The sequence below is a fragment of the Solanum lycopersicum genome, chromosome 5, assembly GCF_036512215.1.
Source record: "Solanum lycopersicum chromosome 5, SLM_r2.1".
In the NCBI taxonomy this organism is placed as follows: Eukaryota; Viridiplantae; Streptophyta; class Magnoliopsida; order Solanales; family Solanaceae; genus Solanum; species Solanum lycopersicum.
Genome location: NC_090804.1, coordinates 2,609,299 through 2,623,618, shown reverse-complemented (window position 1 = coordinate 2,623,618; position 14,320 = coordinate 2,609,299). Strand labels below are relative to the sequence as shown.

Sequence of the window (14,320 nt, the reverse complement as noted above, 5' to 3'; positions counted from 1 at the left end):
AAAAGAAAGAGATTCATGATTCAGTATAAATTTGATGCATGTGTATTGAGTTTGTAACAATAAAAATAACAATAATTATCTATGTTTCAACTCCAAACAAGTTATGTTTGATTATAATATATGAATTCTTACGTCCATTCTCTTCATATAATCATGTTTCAATCCATATTATTAAGGAATTTCAATTTATGTAGGATAGTTTGATAAGATACAAAGTATTTTTTTGAAAAAATGATGACCAGTAAAGTATTTTTGCTTTCCTTCACGAAGGGGAGTCTTGAATTGACCAGTAAAGTTAATACAACATAACACCACTAAAGTTACTACTATGTAAGGTCTCTTAGAGAAATGCAAAGTAAAAGTACATATGTTACAGATCATCGTAGTTCAATACAAGATAGATAGATTTTAAATAAATATCAACCAACGTATATTACAATACATGAAAGAATGTAAACGTAGATATCTAAGCAGACATACATCCAACACCATATCTCGAATTAGGAAAAACAAGAAAAAGTCCACTACAAATAACTCCAACCATTAATGGAAAACTCCTCATAATTTCATCAAGTTCTTTAGCATGTCCAGGAAATAGACAAAGTGTTACTCTGTGATCAGAAAATGCAATTGCCACAAACACCAAAACAGACATCATTGCATGTACAAAATCTGTCACTCCCACAATGTACCTAGTCACAACAAACCAAAACAAAACGATGTCAACACCCTAAATCAAAGAAAATAAAAAACATCGTAAATTTCGTCCATAATGTTGAAGATTTTCCTATATAACTATAACATCTCATGGTGAAACAATGACTTTGAGGCATGAAATCGACTAATAAGTTGCGAAATCGACTAATTATATTTAAAAAGCAGTAAGAATCAGTCACAAATTAACAAATTCTGGATTAAAACTGTCACAATTTTCATGTATATTGATAAATTCTGAAATAAAACTGTCAAAATTTTGAAAAAATCTTTCTATTTTGTTACAACCATAAAACTATCATAATTTTTGTTACCGAAACTATTGTCAGTAATCATAAAATTTTCACAATTTTAGTAAATAAAAATCTTTCGTAAAAAAATACTCCCGTCACAAATCTGTATATTTTCTCTTTACTCGTAGAAAATAGTATTCACACCTAAAGGCGATTTTACATCTCTCACACATTAAAACATCAAAAGAATCATCACTAAAAGTTACCTATCATAAAAAATTTCACAAAATGAAAACTCTCTACTAAAAAATAACTCATAGAAGAATAATGTTCATAACCAAGGGCGATTTACAAAAATATTCCAACACAAATATCAATTTTTTTTTAAATACAAAACAGTGTTCATGGCTAAGCGCGATTAAATTAAATTTACCTTTCATCTTTTGGCACATCGACACCAAGTCCAGTCTTGAAAACTTTCAAACCTCTTGGTGTAACAAAACCATAGTAAATTTTACCATCAGGACCTCGAAAACTATCGGTAAAATGAAAGAAAAAACATGACAAAGTACAAAGTCCAAGTAACGTTAAAATCATAAATGTAGTAATTGGTGAACAATCTCCTTTACCAAATACTGAGGGAAGTAACATTTCAAATGTTAAAAGGGTTCCCGTTGGGAGAAAATTAACAAGTAATGAAGTTTTTGAAAGTGTTTTTTGTACACCATTTGCCATTGCTCTTCTTTTTTTACCACCAATTGGTATTGGTAATTCTGGGATTATTTCACCTTGTGGTAAATTAGTAGGATACATAGACGATGAATTATCGACGCGTTTCGATGTACTATACATTTTTATTCCAATTCCTTCACTAGTTTGCTCCATTTTTGTGGTTTTTGGTTGAGAAAATTGTGAAAGTTTGAATGAAGTTTTGATGTGGTTTTTTTGGTTTATTTATAGTTTTTACATTTGAAATGTGTAGACAGATAGATAGTAAATCATTTATCATTCATTATAACTACTTTATAACTGTATTCTTCATAGGGTCAGTTAATATCCTAAGCAGTTTAAATAATAAATAAAAATAAGCAGTTTTAAAAATGTCAACCGAAAAGCATTTTTTTAAAATAAAAGAAATATTTATATTTTGAAAATATGTGGTTTTTGGTCAATAAATAAAAAAAGGTTTTTAAGTTGTAGCAGAAACAATTTTTCTGTGTTAAAAAAAGGCTAGTAAAAATTACTGTTTTATTGAAAACAGGCTATTGATTTTCTTTTCCCTCTATTCTTATTCAGATAATGAATTATTTTCAAAATTGATCAGACAAAAGAAAATAGAACCTCGAATTTGACTATACTAAACCAAATAAGGATAAGTATCGATAACTCTGTCCATCAAAGCTAGACGTATGGAAAAAAAAAAATCTAGTGATTTTGTCCCTTCTAAGACTTGAAATTTTATAGACCGCTAGGTCGTATTCACACACATGATTAGTAGCGCGATTCTATAGAATCCAAACTTTTTGAGATTGAAATGTATATAACATGTGCCAAATACCAAGTTTAGATAGAAGTTAGATATACATCATAATCCACTCAGGTATTTCAAAACACACAACGTCTAAATTCTGAATTATTTCGCAACAGTTTTGTAAAAGGTAAGAGCTTCAGAGTCTTAAAAGGCTATACAAAATGCACATAGAAAAGAAGGATGAACTATTTGAACATGAAACCATGTCGAGAAATGGCAATCTCAAAGGCTTGCATTCTGTCTCCTCGAGCAAAACCATTTCGATCATAACATGAAATTTCATCGATGTTGAGGTCAACACAAGCCTGCACTAGTTTCTCACCAACACGTTCCGCTGCTTCCTGTGATCAAGGGGGACAAAGTCAGGGGAAACGGGGATCATAAGATGAAATATCATCGATGGTCTCAATGTGCTGTAGATACTCACTATGGTGCTGCAAGGTGGATCACCGCGTATTGATTTTTGTAAAGTGCTTCCGTAAAACAAGCACTTCTTGTTCTGGTCATCTATCAGTGTAGCATACAACTGTTTGCCTGAGCAAAAGACTGAGAGTCTTGGTTTTTCAGGTGTGCCATTAAACTGCCAAAGACCGAATAAAAAGTTTAATGATTAAAGTAAATCAATAAACTTACACATATATGCTTTTTTTGTTGTGATTGAGTGAGCGAAAGAGCAAGTCCATGAAATGATTTTAGAGAACAATTAAGATTCAACATTGCATTCGGCAACAAAAATGGACAATAGATCAAGAATACAGAACACACCAAATGACGTTTCAAGACATCTTGGAACATGTCCAAAAATGTGAAGCAAGAGCAAAGGTACAAATCACCTATTCCTACTAGATATAGAGATATGCAATGTTTTAAATGTCGCGGTGTAGGTAATATGGCATATGAGTGTCCTTATAGACGAGCCATGTTGTCGAAGCCTGATGGTCTTTATGCAACGGGTGAAAGCATTAAATAGTAATCCATTAGGCAAGAAAGTTGAAGTCATTGCCAAGAAACCAATAAATTCTTTGCATTAACCTTCTTCAATCATGTACGCTTGTTCTGTTTCTAAGCAGAAACGATCAATCTGTGCGATCTTGAAGCCAAGTTACATAAATCAGTTTCTTTTTTCTATCCGAACACCAATATATTGCAATAAAATACATCAGCACCAATCTTCTGCACTTCTATTACTTAACAACAAAAACATACCTAGTGTAATTCTATAAATAGAGTCTGGGGAGGATAAGATGTACGTACACCATAGCCCTATCTTTATGAGTGTAGAGAGGTTGTTTCCAATAAACGCTCCACTCAATAGAGAAGTTATTCAGAGAAGCGTTGCAAGAAGTAAAAAATGAAATGATACAAAGCAAAATGAAGCAATAGATAGTTTAAGCACATTAAAGAAAAGAAACCACGCGATTACTAAACACTATTACTAATAAGGAGAAGAGGATATAGGGCTAACCCCCTTGCCTCTCACACCTAACACGCAGCCACACTCAGCTACCTACCGACCTTCCTCCCTTCCTATCTAGGGTCCTTAGTAAGCTGAAGTTATAACACAGAAATGTGGCTACATTAAATAGCATATCATGCCTCAAATTTGAGACTAAACAGTATTTTGCTGGGCAGAGATAACAAGAGCCATAATTTTACCAAAGGTCACATACCTTCTTTCGAATTCGCCTATTTCGAAGTTTAGCACTCTCAGTCCGAGAATTAGCTTTAGCTGTAGCTTGAATTACCAATGGCTTCATGTTTAAGCCTATAAAGTATAATATACAAAGCTAAAGTACAAACCAGAACAAAAATTCTAATACTAAAACACATTATTATCTAATAAAGCTATAAACTTTAGAGCAATTGACCGTTAAAACTTACTTTTAATTTGGATAGAATGAGTGGTATATGAGTGATTTATACAAATCCCAAAGAGCTCACAATTCTTGATTTTTAGTGAACAAACATTACCCAAAGCCATTGTTGCCATTCTTTAAGGCTAGTTTTTTCACTTGCTAAGAGAAATCAAAGCAGACCCATTTCTCAAAAATGGACATTTTTGGTGCCACACTCTTTGGTGAATTTAATCAAATAGGTTATCTGCAAAATACCTTCTTCCCATGGCACACTCTGTAGAAGACAAAAAGAAGAGAATGAAATATTTTTGAGACTCAAATCTCAATTAATAAGTATATGGTTTTTGGGCTGGATATAAGCCCAAAATAAGCAAAGAAAGTTGTAGTCCATGAAATTTTTCGAAATTTTATGATTAAACGTGTTTTTTAGAATTAAATTTTTGAAAAAAATAAAAAATTAATGATGATCAAACACCATTAAATACATGAAAAATATATTTAAATTGTTTTTTTAATTGTCTTAAACAGGTCAATTAGCTCAAAGTTGAAATTAAAGAATTATAAAAAAAATTAATGTAATATTTTTTGTACATATTAAAACAGAGGAAGCATATAGAAACTATAGCATAAGGACGAGGGTATTGAATTTATATAATGTTACAAATCAATAATTTAAATCAATAATTTGAATGACAAATTAAGAAGAAAAATAGGGTATGAGTAAGTATGATGAGAAAGATAAAGAGTGAAAAATAAAATATAATTATTAAATATTAAGTGACTTGCCAAAATGAGAAAGAAAAATATTAATTTAACAATATGATTTCATCAAATTGGTCGTCTTTTTCTTTTACCTAATGATGATATTAAAATAATACGATTTAAGTAACATCAAAATAAAAATATTGTATTTTAACTAACAATACTACCATTAAATAATTTGACATATAATTTGTACAAAAATTATTAGATAAACCTCAAGCATTGATCTTACGCACGTTTAAAACATACAATTAAATAACAAAACTGAAAACCTCATTACGTTAACAGTTGCTTGTCCGTTGGACGTGTTTAAAACATACAATCAAATCAAAAAACTAAAACCCATACGTGAATCTCATTACATTTTGCTAGTGCCTCGCCCCAAGCCAATTTCCAAAACTACCCTCTTAAAACACTAATATTTACAAGTTGACAAGTTCAATGGTGCTGGACCATAGAATGAAAATAAAGACTCACTAGTATTAGATTAAATCCCTCAAAAATATCTGCCATCTGTCTCAAAACTCAAAAGGATAAACACTAATTAATAATTAATTAATTAAATTAAATTAATTAATCAAAAATCATAAAAATCAACAACCACAGTTAACCGTCTACATAATTCCAGAATCTTCCACAACTTTCTGTGTGCTTCTTTGCCTCCATTTTATCTTCACTCCATCTGCGACTATTAATTCTCTATAGTGAATCTTCTTCTCTGAATTTTTCAAAAATATAGTCAATTTTAATGGCTTTCGAATCAGAATCAGAATCATCATTGATGGAGAATTTGATGAATTCTGGAAACAGAGACTCTTCTTTGTTTTTACCTTTCATTTTATCCATTACGAACAATTCAATTTCATCAAATCCAGATGAAGAATCAGATGAATCAACAACTCGATCTGAGTTTTCCGATCGGATCATACTTGTAAACCCGTTAACCCAAAACATGATCGTCATGGAAACACGTTCCTCTACTACTTTAGATTCGTTTCTGAACGAATTGATGAGCAAAGAAGGTCAGCCACCAGCTTCCAAAGCATCAATCGATGCACTTAAAAGTGTTGAGATTTGCGAAGAAGGAGAAAAAGGGGAGTGCTCTATCTGTTTGGATGATTGGGAAATCGGCGAGATAGCGAAAGAAATACCTTGTAAGCATAGATTTCATGGCGATTGTGTTGAAAAATGGTTGAAGATTCATGGGTCGTGTCCGATTTGTAGGTATAAAATGCCTGAAGAAAATGGTGAATCGAAAAATCGAGGGAGGAGGAGAGAGATTTGGATGAGTTTTTCAAGTTCAGAAAATCATAATAATCATACAGTTTCAGCTAATTTTAGTTCAGAAAATGATCATGATCAAGCTTAGAAAAAACTTGTGTTTTTTTTTTTTTGGTTCAAAATTTGCAGTTTTTTTTTTAAAATAATGTTATTGTACAGAGGCACATTTGTTTGTTGGATATGGTAAAATGGAGATTTATATTTACATGTTATTTAGTTATTCTATTTTATGTTATTTTTTATGATAGAGTTGTGTGATGTTATTTAGTGATTAAAATTGATATGATAAAACTCACATATGAAATGAAATAATTAGATACTTAAATTGGAGTTTGATGGTTACATATTTAAGTTTTTATTAAACTTTGAGATTTTTAATAATGGTCAAATACATAAAGCAGATTTTTAAATCATCATTGTCTCATATAGAAATCAGATTTTATGAGGAGTATTGTTAAAGGATATATATGTTGTTCCACAATTTATTAGTTCAATTGATAGTGAAAATATTCGAGAATAGTTGTATTTTACTTAAGTCATTTGAACACATTAGAAAACAAATGAGACTAACACGGTTTGTCTTCATTCTTTCAGTCAAAATTATTACAATTCGAACACAGTTGAAGGCATTTACAATAGAAAAGCCGATCAAAATCATTCAACGATATTTTAAAGAAACAAATTATATAGTGATTCAATGATTTAATAAAAAAAAATGACATAGTTAAGATATCCGAGAGAAAAAATCCAATAAATTTAGAAATTTATTTATATATTTGACCTTTAATAATTAAGAGAAAAACAACATTATAGGTTTACATATTCTAGAAAATAAAAACCCACTTTAGGAGGATTGGGGGACTAAACCTTGCACTAATTTAGGTTGTACTAGGAGATCAAATTTGAACCTCCAAATTTAGTATAAAAGCTCATTTTTTGAAAACTTTGTAGTGGTTATATTTAGTTTTTACCACATAAAACTTGATCAATAGCCTATGGCCTCTAAGCGTAATACATAAATATATTTTTTAATTTGATTTTAGTTTATATAAATATTAAAATTTGTATAAAATTGAATAAAATAGACACACATGTTCTATATGACAACTTTGATCCTACGTTGTGTCCTGATATATTATGTTAAGTAGAACTCATGTGCCTACTTGTTTAACTTTATACAATCTAAAATGTTTACATGTAGACACCTCAAGTTAGATGATATAAATGTGAAATGAAGTCAAATTAAATGATACATTTATATATTATGTCACAATAAAATATCCATTATAATTTAACTAAGTGAGTCAAAAAGAATGAGGTGCACATAAATCTTACTCTTATTTTGTGATTTAAAATTAATTCTGATAGATTGCTTTTATAAAAAATTAAGGCATGAAGAGAAAGAAGAAATTATGAAGACTTAATAAGTCAAACTATTGGAGAACTAAAGGTTCAATTTAGCTTTATTGTGTTATTGGGCTTAAGATCATTTTGGTTTCACAAGATTTTAATTAATTTAGGCCCTTTTTGGGCTGATATTTCACTTCAACTTTATCTTGTTCATGTTTCTCTCTCATTTTCTCTGTTTAATTTTGTATACCACTTTTCAAATATTCTCATGTGTTTTCACCTGATTTTTGGTTGTGTTTTGTGTTTTTTCCCATTATTAAATTAAAGTAACAAAGAAAGAACACTCTGCTACAACAACAATAATAGTATATTCATTGTAATTTTACACGTGACATCCGTAGAAACGCAGCCTTATTTTGATCCTACTAAAACTAGAAAGATTGTTTCAAATAAACTTTTTCACGAAAAGAAAGAAAGAATCATTAGGTGGTCACAAAAAATTGTTCACGTGACAATATTTGATAAGTGACAAACACATTAAATTACAATGATAGTGTAATTATCGGTTTGTACTAATTTATGTGATATTTTTTTTGTTTTTAAGATTCAAACAATTCAATTTTGACTAGAAATTCGAGCATGGAATCTTTAATTTTTTTTTAAATGAAATTTATATTTATAAACTAAGTAAAAAATATTATAAGTCATAATAATTGATAATTAAAATACTATTTGAAAAATATTTATAGTCAAAGATAGACTTATTCAAATCTCGAAATCTGAAAAGTATCACGTAAATTGAATGGAGGAGTATTATTTTTATATTAGCATTTTCTATTATTCATTTGTATTGATTTCTAAAACAAAATTACTAATAAATATTCTTTTTTGGTGTATTTTCAAGTTCCTTGCTTGCATATTTAGAAAAGCATATGAAAAATGGAATTCCTAGAACATATAGATTCTCCAAGTTTAGCAGCTCATATGCACCTGAGTTAGAATATGGTATCACAAAAAAAGAAAAAAAAAACTAAAAAAGAGATGCCATTTATCTATACATATTCTCTTGAGTTGTTTTGCACCTATGGTAGAAGAACTTCACTTTGAATAATCTTTCAACATCATATTCATTTTTTTCTTATATCAAATTGACTATCTAACTTGGCCAATGTGAACTCGTTCATATTGTCGATTTCAAGTCTGGATAAAGGTGGATGATTGTCAAGGGTCAGTCAGAAAATCCTATAAAATAGAAGCAAGGGTGCATACAATTTTTCCTCCCCAGACTTCTCTGGTGAACTTATACTTTTTTATTTTGTTATGTTTATAACGTAATACACTTTATTTCACATTATTTCGTTATTGCTATTGCTTTCAAATTTATATCCCCATTTCTCAAACTATTTAGAATGCTTTATTTATCCTGAGAACCTATTACAAATAGTTTCTCTATCTCTACGAGTTATCAAAAACACGTAATCTCACAATATAATCTGCATACACATTAGCCTCTTCGAATCTTACTTGTGAAATTACACTGCATATGTTATTGTCAGATTAACCATCCTTTTTTTTTATGGACTCATTCTCTGCAATGGAACAGAATCATGTACTTTTAGTAAATGTAAAACAGGGAAAACAGAGTTGTTACTTGTGAATTTGTGCTTATTATATCCAATACCTATCAATATGGATATACTTTGAAAAGTTCTCTTAAGTTTCATTCACAAAACAATATACATATTATTGTTATTATTATTATTCTATAAACAACATTATTACCTATAGGAATCAATGACTTTTTATATAGAATAAAAATAAATACAATTCTAACTATACTCATTCAAGTCTATAACTTTTGTAACATTTTCATCATACTCATTTGGACATTTTCTATTCAAATCAATTGTCTCCAAGTATCTTTTAGCAGATGATTGTTCATCACCACATATGTTATGTCTACCTCTTTTTTTCCCTTTACTTTCTTGATTCAATGGAAGTCCAATACAAGTAGTATTCTTGTTGTTCATTGAGTTATTTTGACCTTCCTTTCTTGCTGAGCTCTCTGAAGATGTTAACGAACTTTCAATCGAACACAAGATTCCTTCTTTCGATGTCTTGTTCTCTATGTCTTTCGAGATTGAACAATCGATTTCTGTTAGTGAAGAACTTGGACAACATCCCATGTTAACCATTGAAACTAATTGTGAGAGTTCAGCTTTAGCAAGTTCAACTCCTGAAGAAGTACCATATCCTGCTAGTGTCTCTTGTGCTTTTTTTAAAACGGATTGTAAATACTTGCCTTGTGCTTCAATCCTAAGTTGTAAATGTCTTTGTACCTACAATAACTACGTCTCAATACCAAGAAAGTCGGGTTGACAGTTAAAATTTTGTATGTATTGTGAGGATTCATCATGACTAGTAGACTATAGTTTATGTTGATATATAGTGTGACACACCCCTTATGACGAGCAGTGTAAAACTAGTCAATTCATGATGAATCATCCTCGAATACATACAAAATTGGATATATCTTGGAAAAGTATGCACATGTAAATCAAGAAGATATACATATATATTTTTTTTAATTATAAATTTTACCTCAATTTGATGATGAAGTTTCCTTTGTACATCCATTTGCATTTGTAAAGCTCTTGCAATTTGGAAACTCCTGAGAATATTTTTTTTTATGTTAACTCGCGTTTGACTATAGATTTTGAATCAAATTTTGAAACTTTATCTTTAAATATCTGTTTAACCATCAAATTTGATCAGACTCAAAAAAACTGGCTAGTACGAGTTTTTGGTACTTCCACACACAAAACTTTTGAATTTGTTTTCCCAATGTAAATTGCATGTTTAAATACAACTAAAAGAACTCAATTTTTTTATGTTTCAACTTCAAAATCTACGACTAGACGGGATCTTAATATTGCATTCAAAGAGAAGAAATCATTACTCATTCATATGATTTTGAGATCCATCACATACTCCCAAAGATAACTTATGATCACTCTGAGGCAACTCTGTATCAAAATAAGTCCTCTGCTTTAAGCCTCTGGAGATTTCATTTCCCTTTGTATCATCATCATTAGGTACTATTTCACACAAATCCAATTTAACTTCTTGTTTGTTTTCATCAAAAGATTGATCAGTCACAGAACTTTTTCCTAGTCGATATTTCTGTACGACGATAAAAACCAATCAATTAGTGTATTTTTAAAGGATCTGATAAGAGTGTGACAACATTTTTAAAGAGTCTGAGCAACATAAGTACCTGTAAATGGCTCTTGAGGTGATATAATGTTAGTCCATGAATGTTCATCACTCTCATCAATGATTTTGGTGTAGCCTCTACATTATCGATAAAACAACAAATATTTAAATTTGCAACAAGAATACGTGGGTGCAACAACAACATTTTTGGAGGATCCGAGCTAGTAAAAAAGTACTTACTATCTGGACCTCCTAGTTGAGAGACTGCATCGACGAACCGTTGGTGGAGATCAGGAGTCCATTTTAGTCTAGGCTTAGCATCACTTGATAAAACTAAGTTCATATCTTTATTTTGTTGTGCATTTTGATGAAGAGCCATGTTTTTTGATTTATCACAAGGTAGAAATGTATGTGTATTTTTTGAATTGAAACATATGTAGAAAAGAGTACTTACTTTGCTTTTGTGTGTGTCTGAAAAATGTGGCAACTCTTATAGTTGTATATATAATTGGGAAGTTTGTTAAGGGTGTCCCATGTTGTTTTTCTCACTCCATATCTGGAAACATATGTTGTAAGGGAATATATGCTCTCCTATGAGCTGTGGCCCTTCTTTTCTTCCATTTCCCATTTCATATCAAACTTTTTCTTTATAAAAAAAATATTTTTCTTCGGTTTCCAAGTCATTTATCTTATCGCACTATTTTGTCGTAGTTATTTATTTTCAAAATATTTTATTATGTTTTATAGTATGTTGTCGTGATTTTTTTATTTGATATGTTTTCCTATAAACCAAGGGTTTATGAAAAATAATTTCGGTACTGGCTATCTCTCAAGATAGGAGTACAATTTGTGTACATTATTACCTTCAGAAGACTTCACTTGTGGGATTAATTTCTTTTTTCAATTTGCTTTAGTATGCTTTTTAAGGATCTAATCAGCAGCATAACGAGTTCGATAGAGATAACGTTTGCATGCACTTCGTCCTCCTTAAAACAGACTTATAAAATTTCACAAAATATGTTGTTGTTGATGTTAGAGATCTAATAATTTAATAATTTTTCCCCTCTTTTTGTTTCAAAATGCTTTGTCATGCTTTCTATAGTATTTTATCACGATTGATACTTCTGATATTTCTTTTTCCAACCTGCGTTAATATGTTTTTTCTTGAGCCAACGGTCTATCGGCAACAAGCTCGATAGAGACAAGGTCTGAGTGCACTTTATCCTTTCTAGAATCAACTTATATAATTATACCGAATATGTTATTATCGTTGACAGTGATATTTAATAATTTTCTCTTTTCTCTTTGACTTGAAAGGGGGTGTGTGAGAGAATCTATGATTCAGCAAAAACAAAGAAAGCAAACACATTTCAATTTTGAAGTCTCAAAAGGAGAGAAAAGTAGAGGAAAAAAAAATAAAGTTTATAATTTGTTTTTACCTTCTTTGTTTTTCCTTCTTATTTCTCTTTCTTTCTGCTTTGATTCCCCTACTGAAAATAGCCAGCCCCACCATTATATTTATAATGGAAACTAAACTTTTTTTAAAAATCTTAATATAGGAGCCTTTGATGAAAGCAAAAAAAAACAACAACTATTTTTTGGTATTTCTTTATTGGAAATATTGATAAAAAGGGATTCTTTAAAATAATTATTTTCTTTGGTTTTTTTTCTTTCTTTCTTGTACATAATAATTTTCTTTTGTTGAGAAATGTGGTTGTATTGGCAGATTCTATTTGTTTTTATATAGGGATAAAGGAATCAAGGAATCTAGTAATAGATTTTTTTTTTCCTTTCTTGTATATAATTATTAAGTTTATTTTTTTTTTAATATTATCAAGAAGTACTTTATGAGTTACTAAGAGATAATAATGAAGCAAAAAAACAAATCTTTCAAATATAACTATTTAATTAATGTTTTTTATATGTCTTTATTATCCATCTTTGAATTTTCAGATATACTATAAGTATATGCTTGTTATCTACTATGTAAAAAAAAAAAGACAAAAAAGAGATCAGAAGAATGAAATCTATAGTTATTTTATTATTTTAATTTTAATGTAAAGCAACAATAGTGTGACACATAATAATGGAATCAAACTTAGAAGAATTATTCAATGGGACTGTTCCCTTGCAAAGAATTTGGTAAGACCAAGTCCATGTATATCATTTATAATCGCGCGGCGAATCTAAAATTTCTAAAATATTCATTACACGTTTTGTTATTCAGACTTTTTTCATCAAAAAATTGTATCGTGTTTGCTTTTTATTAACAGATGATATTACATGAAATGTATGGTCTAGTTTCGGAGGACGATTAGATCAAAAGTTTAACGAGTTAGGGGTGAAGCTAGGTAGAGCCGAGAGATTCATGTAAACTTTTCTTTTTTACGAAGAATTATTATATTTATACAGAGTTAAAATTATTTTGTATACATATATAATAAATGTTAAACTCACGTCAATTTGACTTTTTAAAGCCGGTATTGTTGTTGCCTGCGCGTAGGGTCGTCCCCACTCTCGACTCGAGGTGCTAAGGAGCTTTTATTTTTGGAACAGATAACAATGTTTTATCAATACATCGAATCAAACTTTTATTGTGATTCATATATTTACTTCTTTATATTTTAAATCTCTTAATTAAAAATTTGGACTCTGTTACTAACGACCGCCGGACAAATTTGACCCTTTCCCCATCGTTCATATCCAATGGAATATTTTTTTCATTTATCCTAAGAATATAAATGGTTAAAATTTCATAGCATAAAGGCTGGCATGAGGACAATTTTGCACTAATAAGAATAAATTCTATATTTAATTGACGTTGGCTGAATTGCCAAGAAAGGTATAAATATAATTTTTTTAAATAATATTGAGACTTTCTAATCTTCTTGATTTAGGAAAAAAGATAAAGGTAGCTTTGATCATTTTATTGCTGATCATCACATTTTTTTTGTTATATATATGCTAATAATAGCAGAAACAAATATTACATCAATTTTAATTTATTTGTTTTATTTATATATTTTTTTAAAAAAATTATTTAATATTTCATCTGACTTTTATATTTATTTTGTCCTTTTGTGAATTCACTTGTGTAATTATTATTATTGTTGCTTAATTTTACTATTTTAGTTATCTTAATTTTAATATTTTTTCATTTGAATATCATATATCCCTGTATTTTCTAAACTTGTTTGAAAACACTTCTTTTAATAGAGTTTTTATTCTCTCTATCTCACTTAAGATAAAGTGTATACGAATTTCATTTATAAAATTAAATTAAATATATGATTATTATTTCATTTATTTTTAAAAAATATATAGTAATTCTTACTCAAAGTCTTAACTAAAGTCTCTCAAAAAACGTGCCCTAACTT

General features: G+C 29.5%; 4 protein-coding genes across 4 annotated transcripts; 1 reads left to right on the top strand and 3 right to left on the bottom strand.

Moving 5' to 3' along the window:
• Positions 1 to 383: 383 nt before the first annotated feature.
• Positions 384 to 2,365, bottom strand: LOC101263909 (protein DMP8-like). The gene is made up of 2 exons (XM_004239348.4): positions 1,381 to 2,365; positions 384 to 692 (listed from the first exon to the last, which is right to left on the bottom strand). The coding sequence occupies exons 1-2, from the start codon at positions 1,830 to 1,832 to the stop codon at positions 467 to 469; spliced, it is 678 nt and encodes a 225-aa protein (XP_004239396.1). The 5' UTR covers positions 1,833 to 2,365; the 3' UTR covers positions 384 to 466.
• A 185-nt stretch (positions 2,366 to 2,550) lies between these two features.
• On the bottom strand, positions 2,551 to 5,496 carry LOC101249357 (uncharacterized). The gene is made up of 4 exons (XM_004238778.5): positions 4,360 to 5,496; positions 4,149 to 4,243; positions 2,906 to 3,058; positions 2,551 to 2,819 (listed from the first exon to the last, which is right to left on the bottom strand). The coding sequence occupies exons 1-4, from the start codon at positions 4,466 to 4,468 to the stop codon at positions 2,664 to 2,666; spliced, it is 513 nt and encodes a 170-aa protein (XP_004238826.1). The 5' UTR covers positions 4,469 to 5,496; the 3' UTR covers positions 2,551 to 2,663.
• Positions 5,497 to 5,702: 206 nt separating this feature from the next.
• Positions 5,703 to 6,589, top strand: LOC101248573 (E3 ubiquitin-protein ligase MPSR1). The gene has a single exon (XM_004238775.5). It carries the CDS (start codon positions 5,845 to 5,847, stop codon positions 6,463 to 6,465), a length of 621 nt encoding a protein of 206 aa, XP_004238823.1. The 5' UTR covers positions 5,703 to 5,844; the 3' UTR covers positions 6,466 to 6,589.
• Positions 6,590 to 9,423: 2,834 nt separating this feature from the next.
• LOC101248294 (myb family transcription factor PHL8) lies at positions 9,424 to 11,657 on the bottom strand. Its single transcript, XM_004238774.5, has 5 exons — positions 11,184 to 11,657; positions 11,005 to 11,081; positions 10,687 to 10,910; positions 10,329 to 10,398; positions 9,424 to 10,066 (listed from the first exon to the last, which is right to left on the bottom strand). The coding sequence occupies exons 1-5, from the start codon at positions 11,320 to 11,322 to the stop codon at positions 9,557 to 9,559; spliced, it is 1,020 nt and encodes a 339-aa protein (XP_004238822.1). The 5' UTR covers positions 11,323 to 11,657; the 3' UTR covers positions 9,424 to 9,556.
• Positions 11,658 to 14,320: the final 2,663 nt, after the last annotated feature.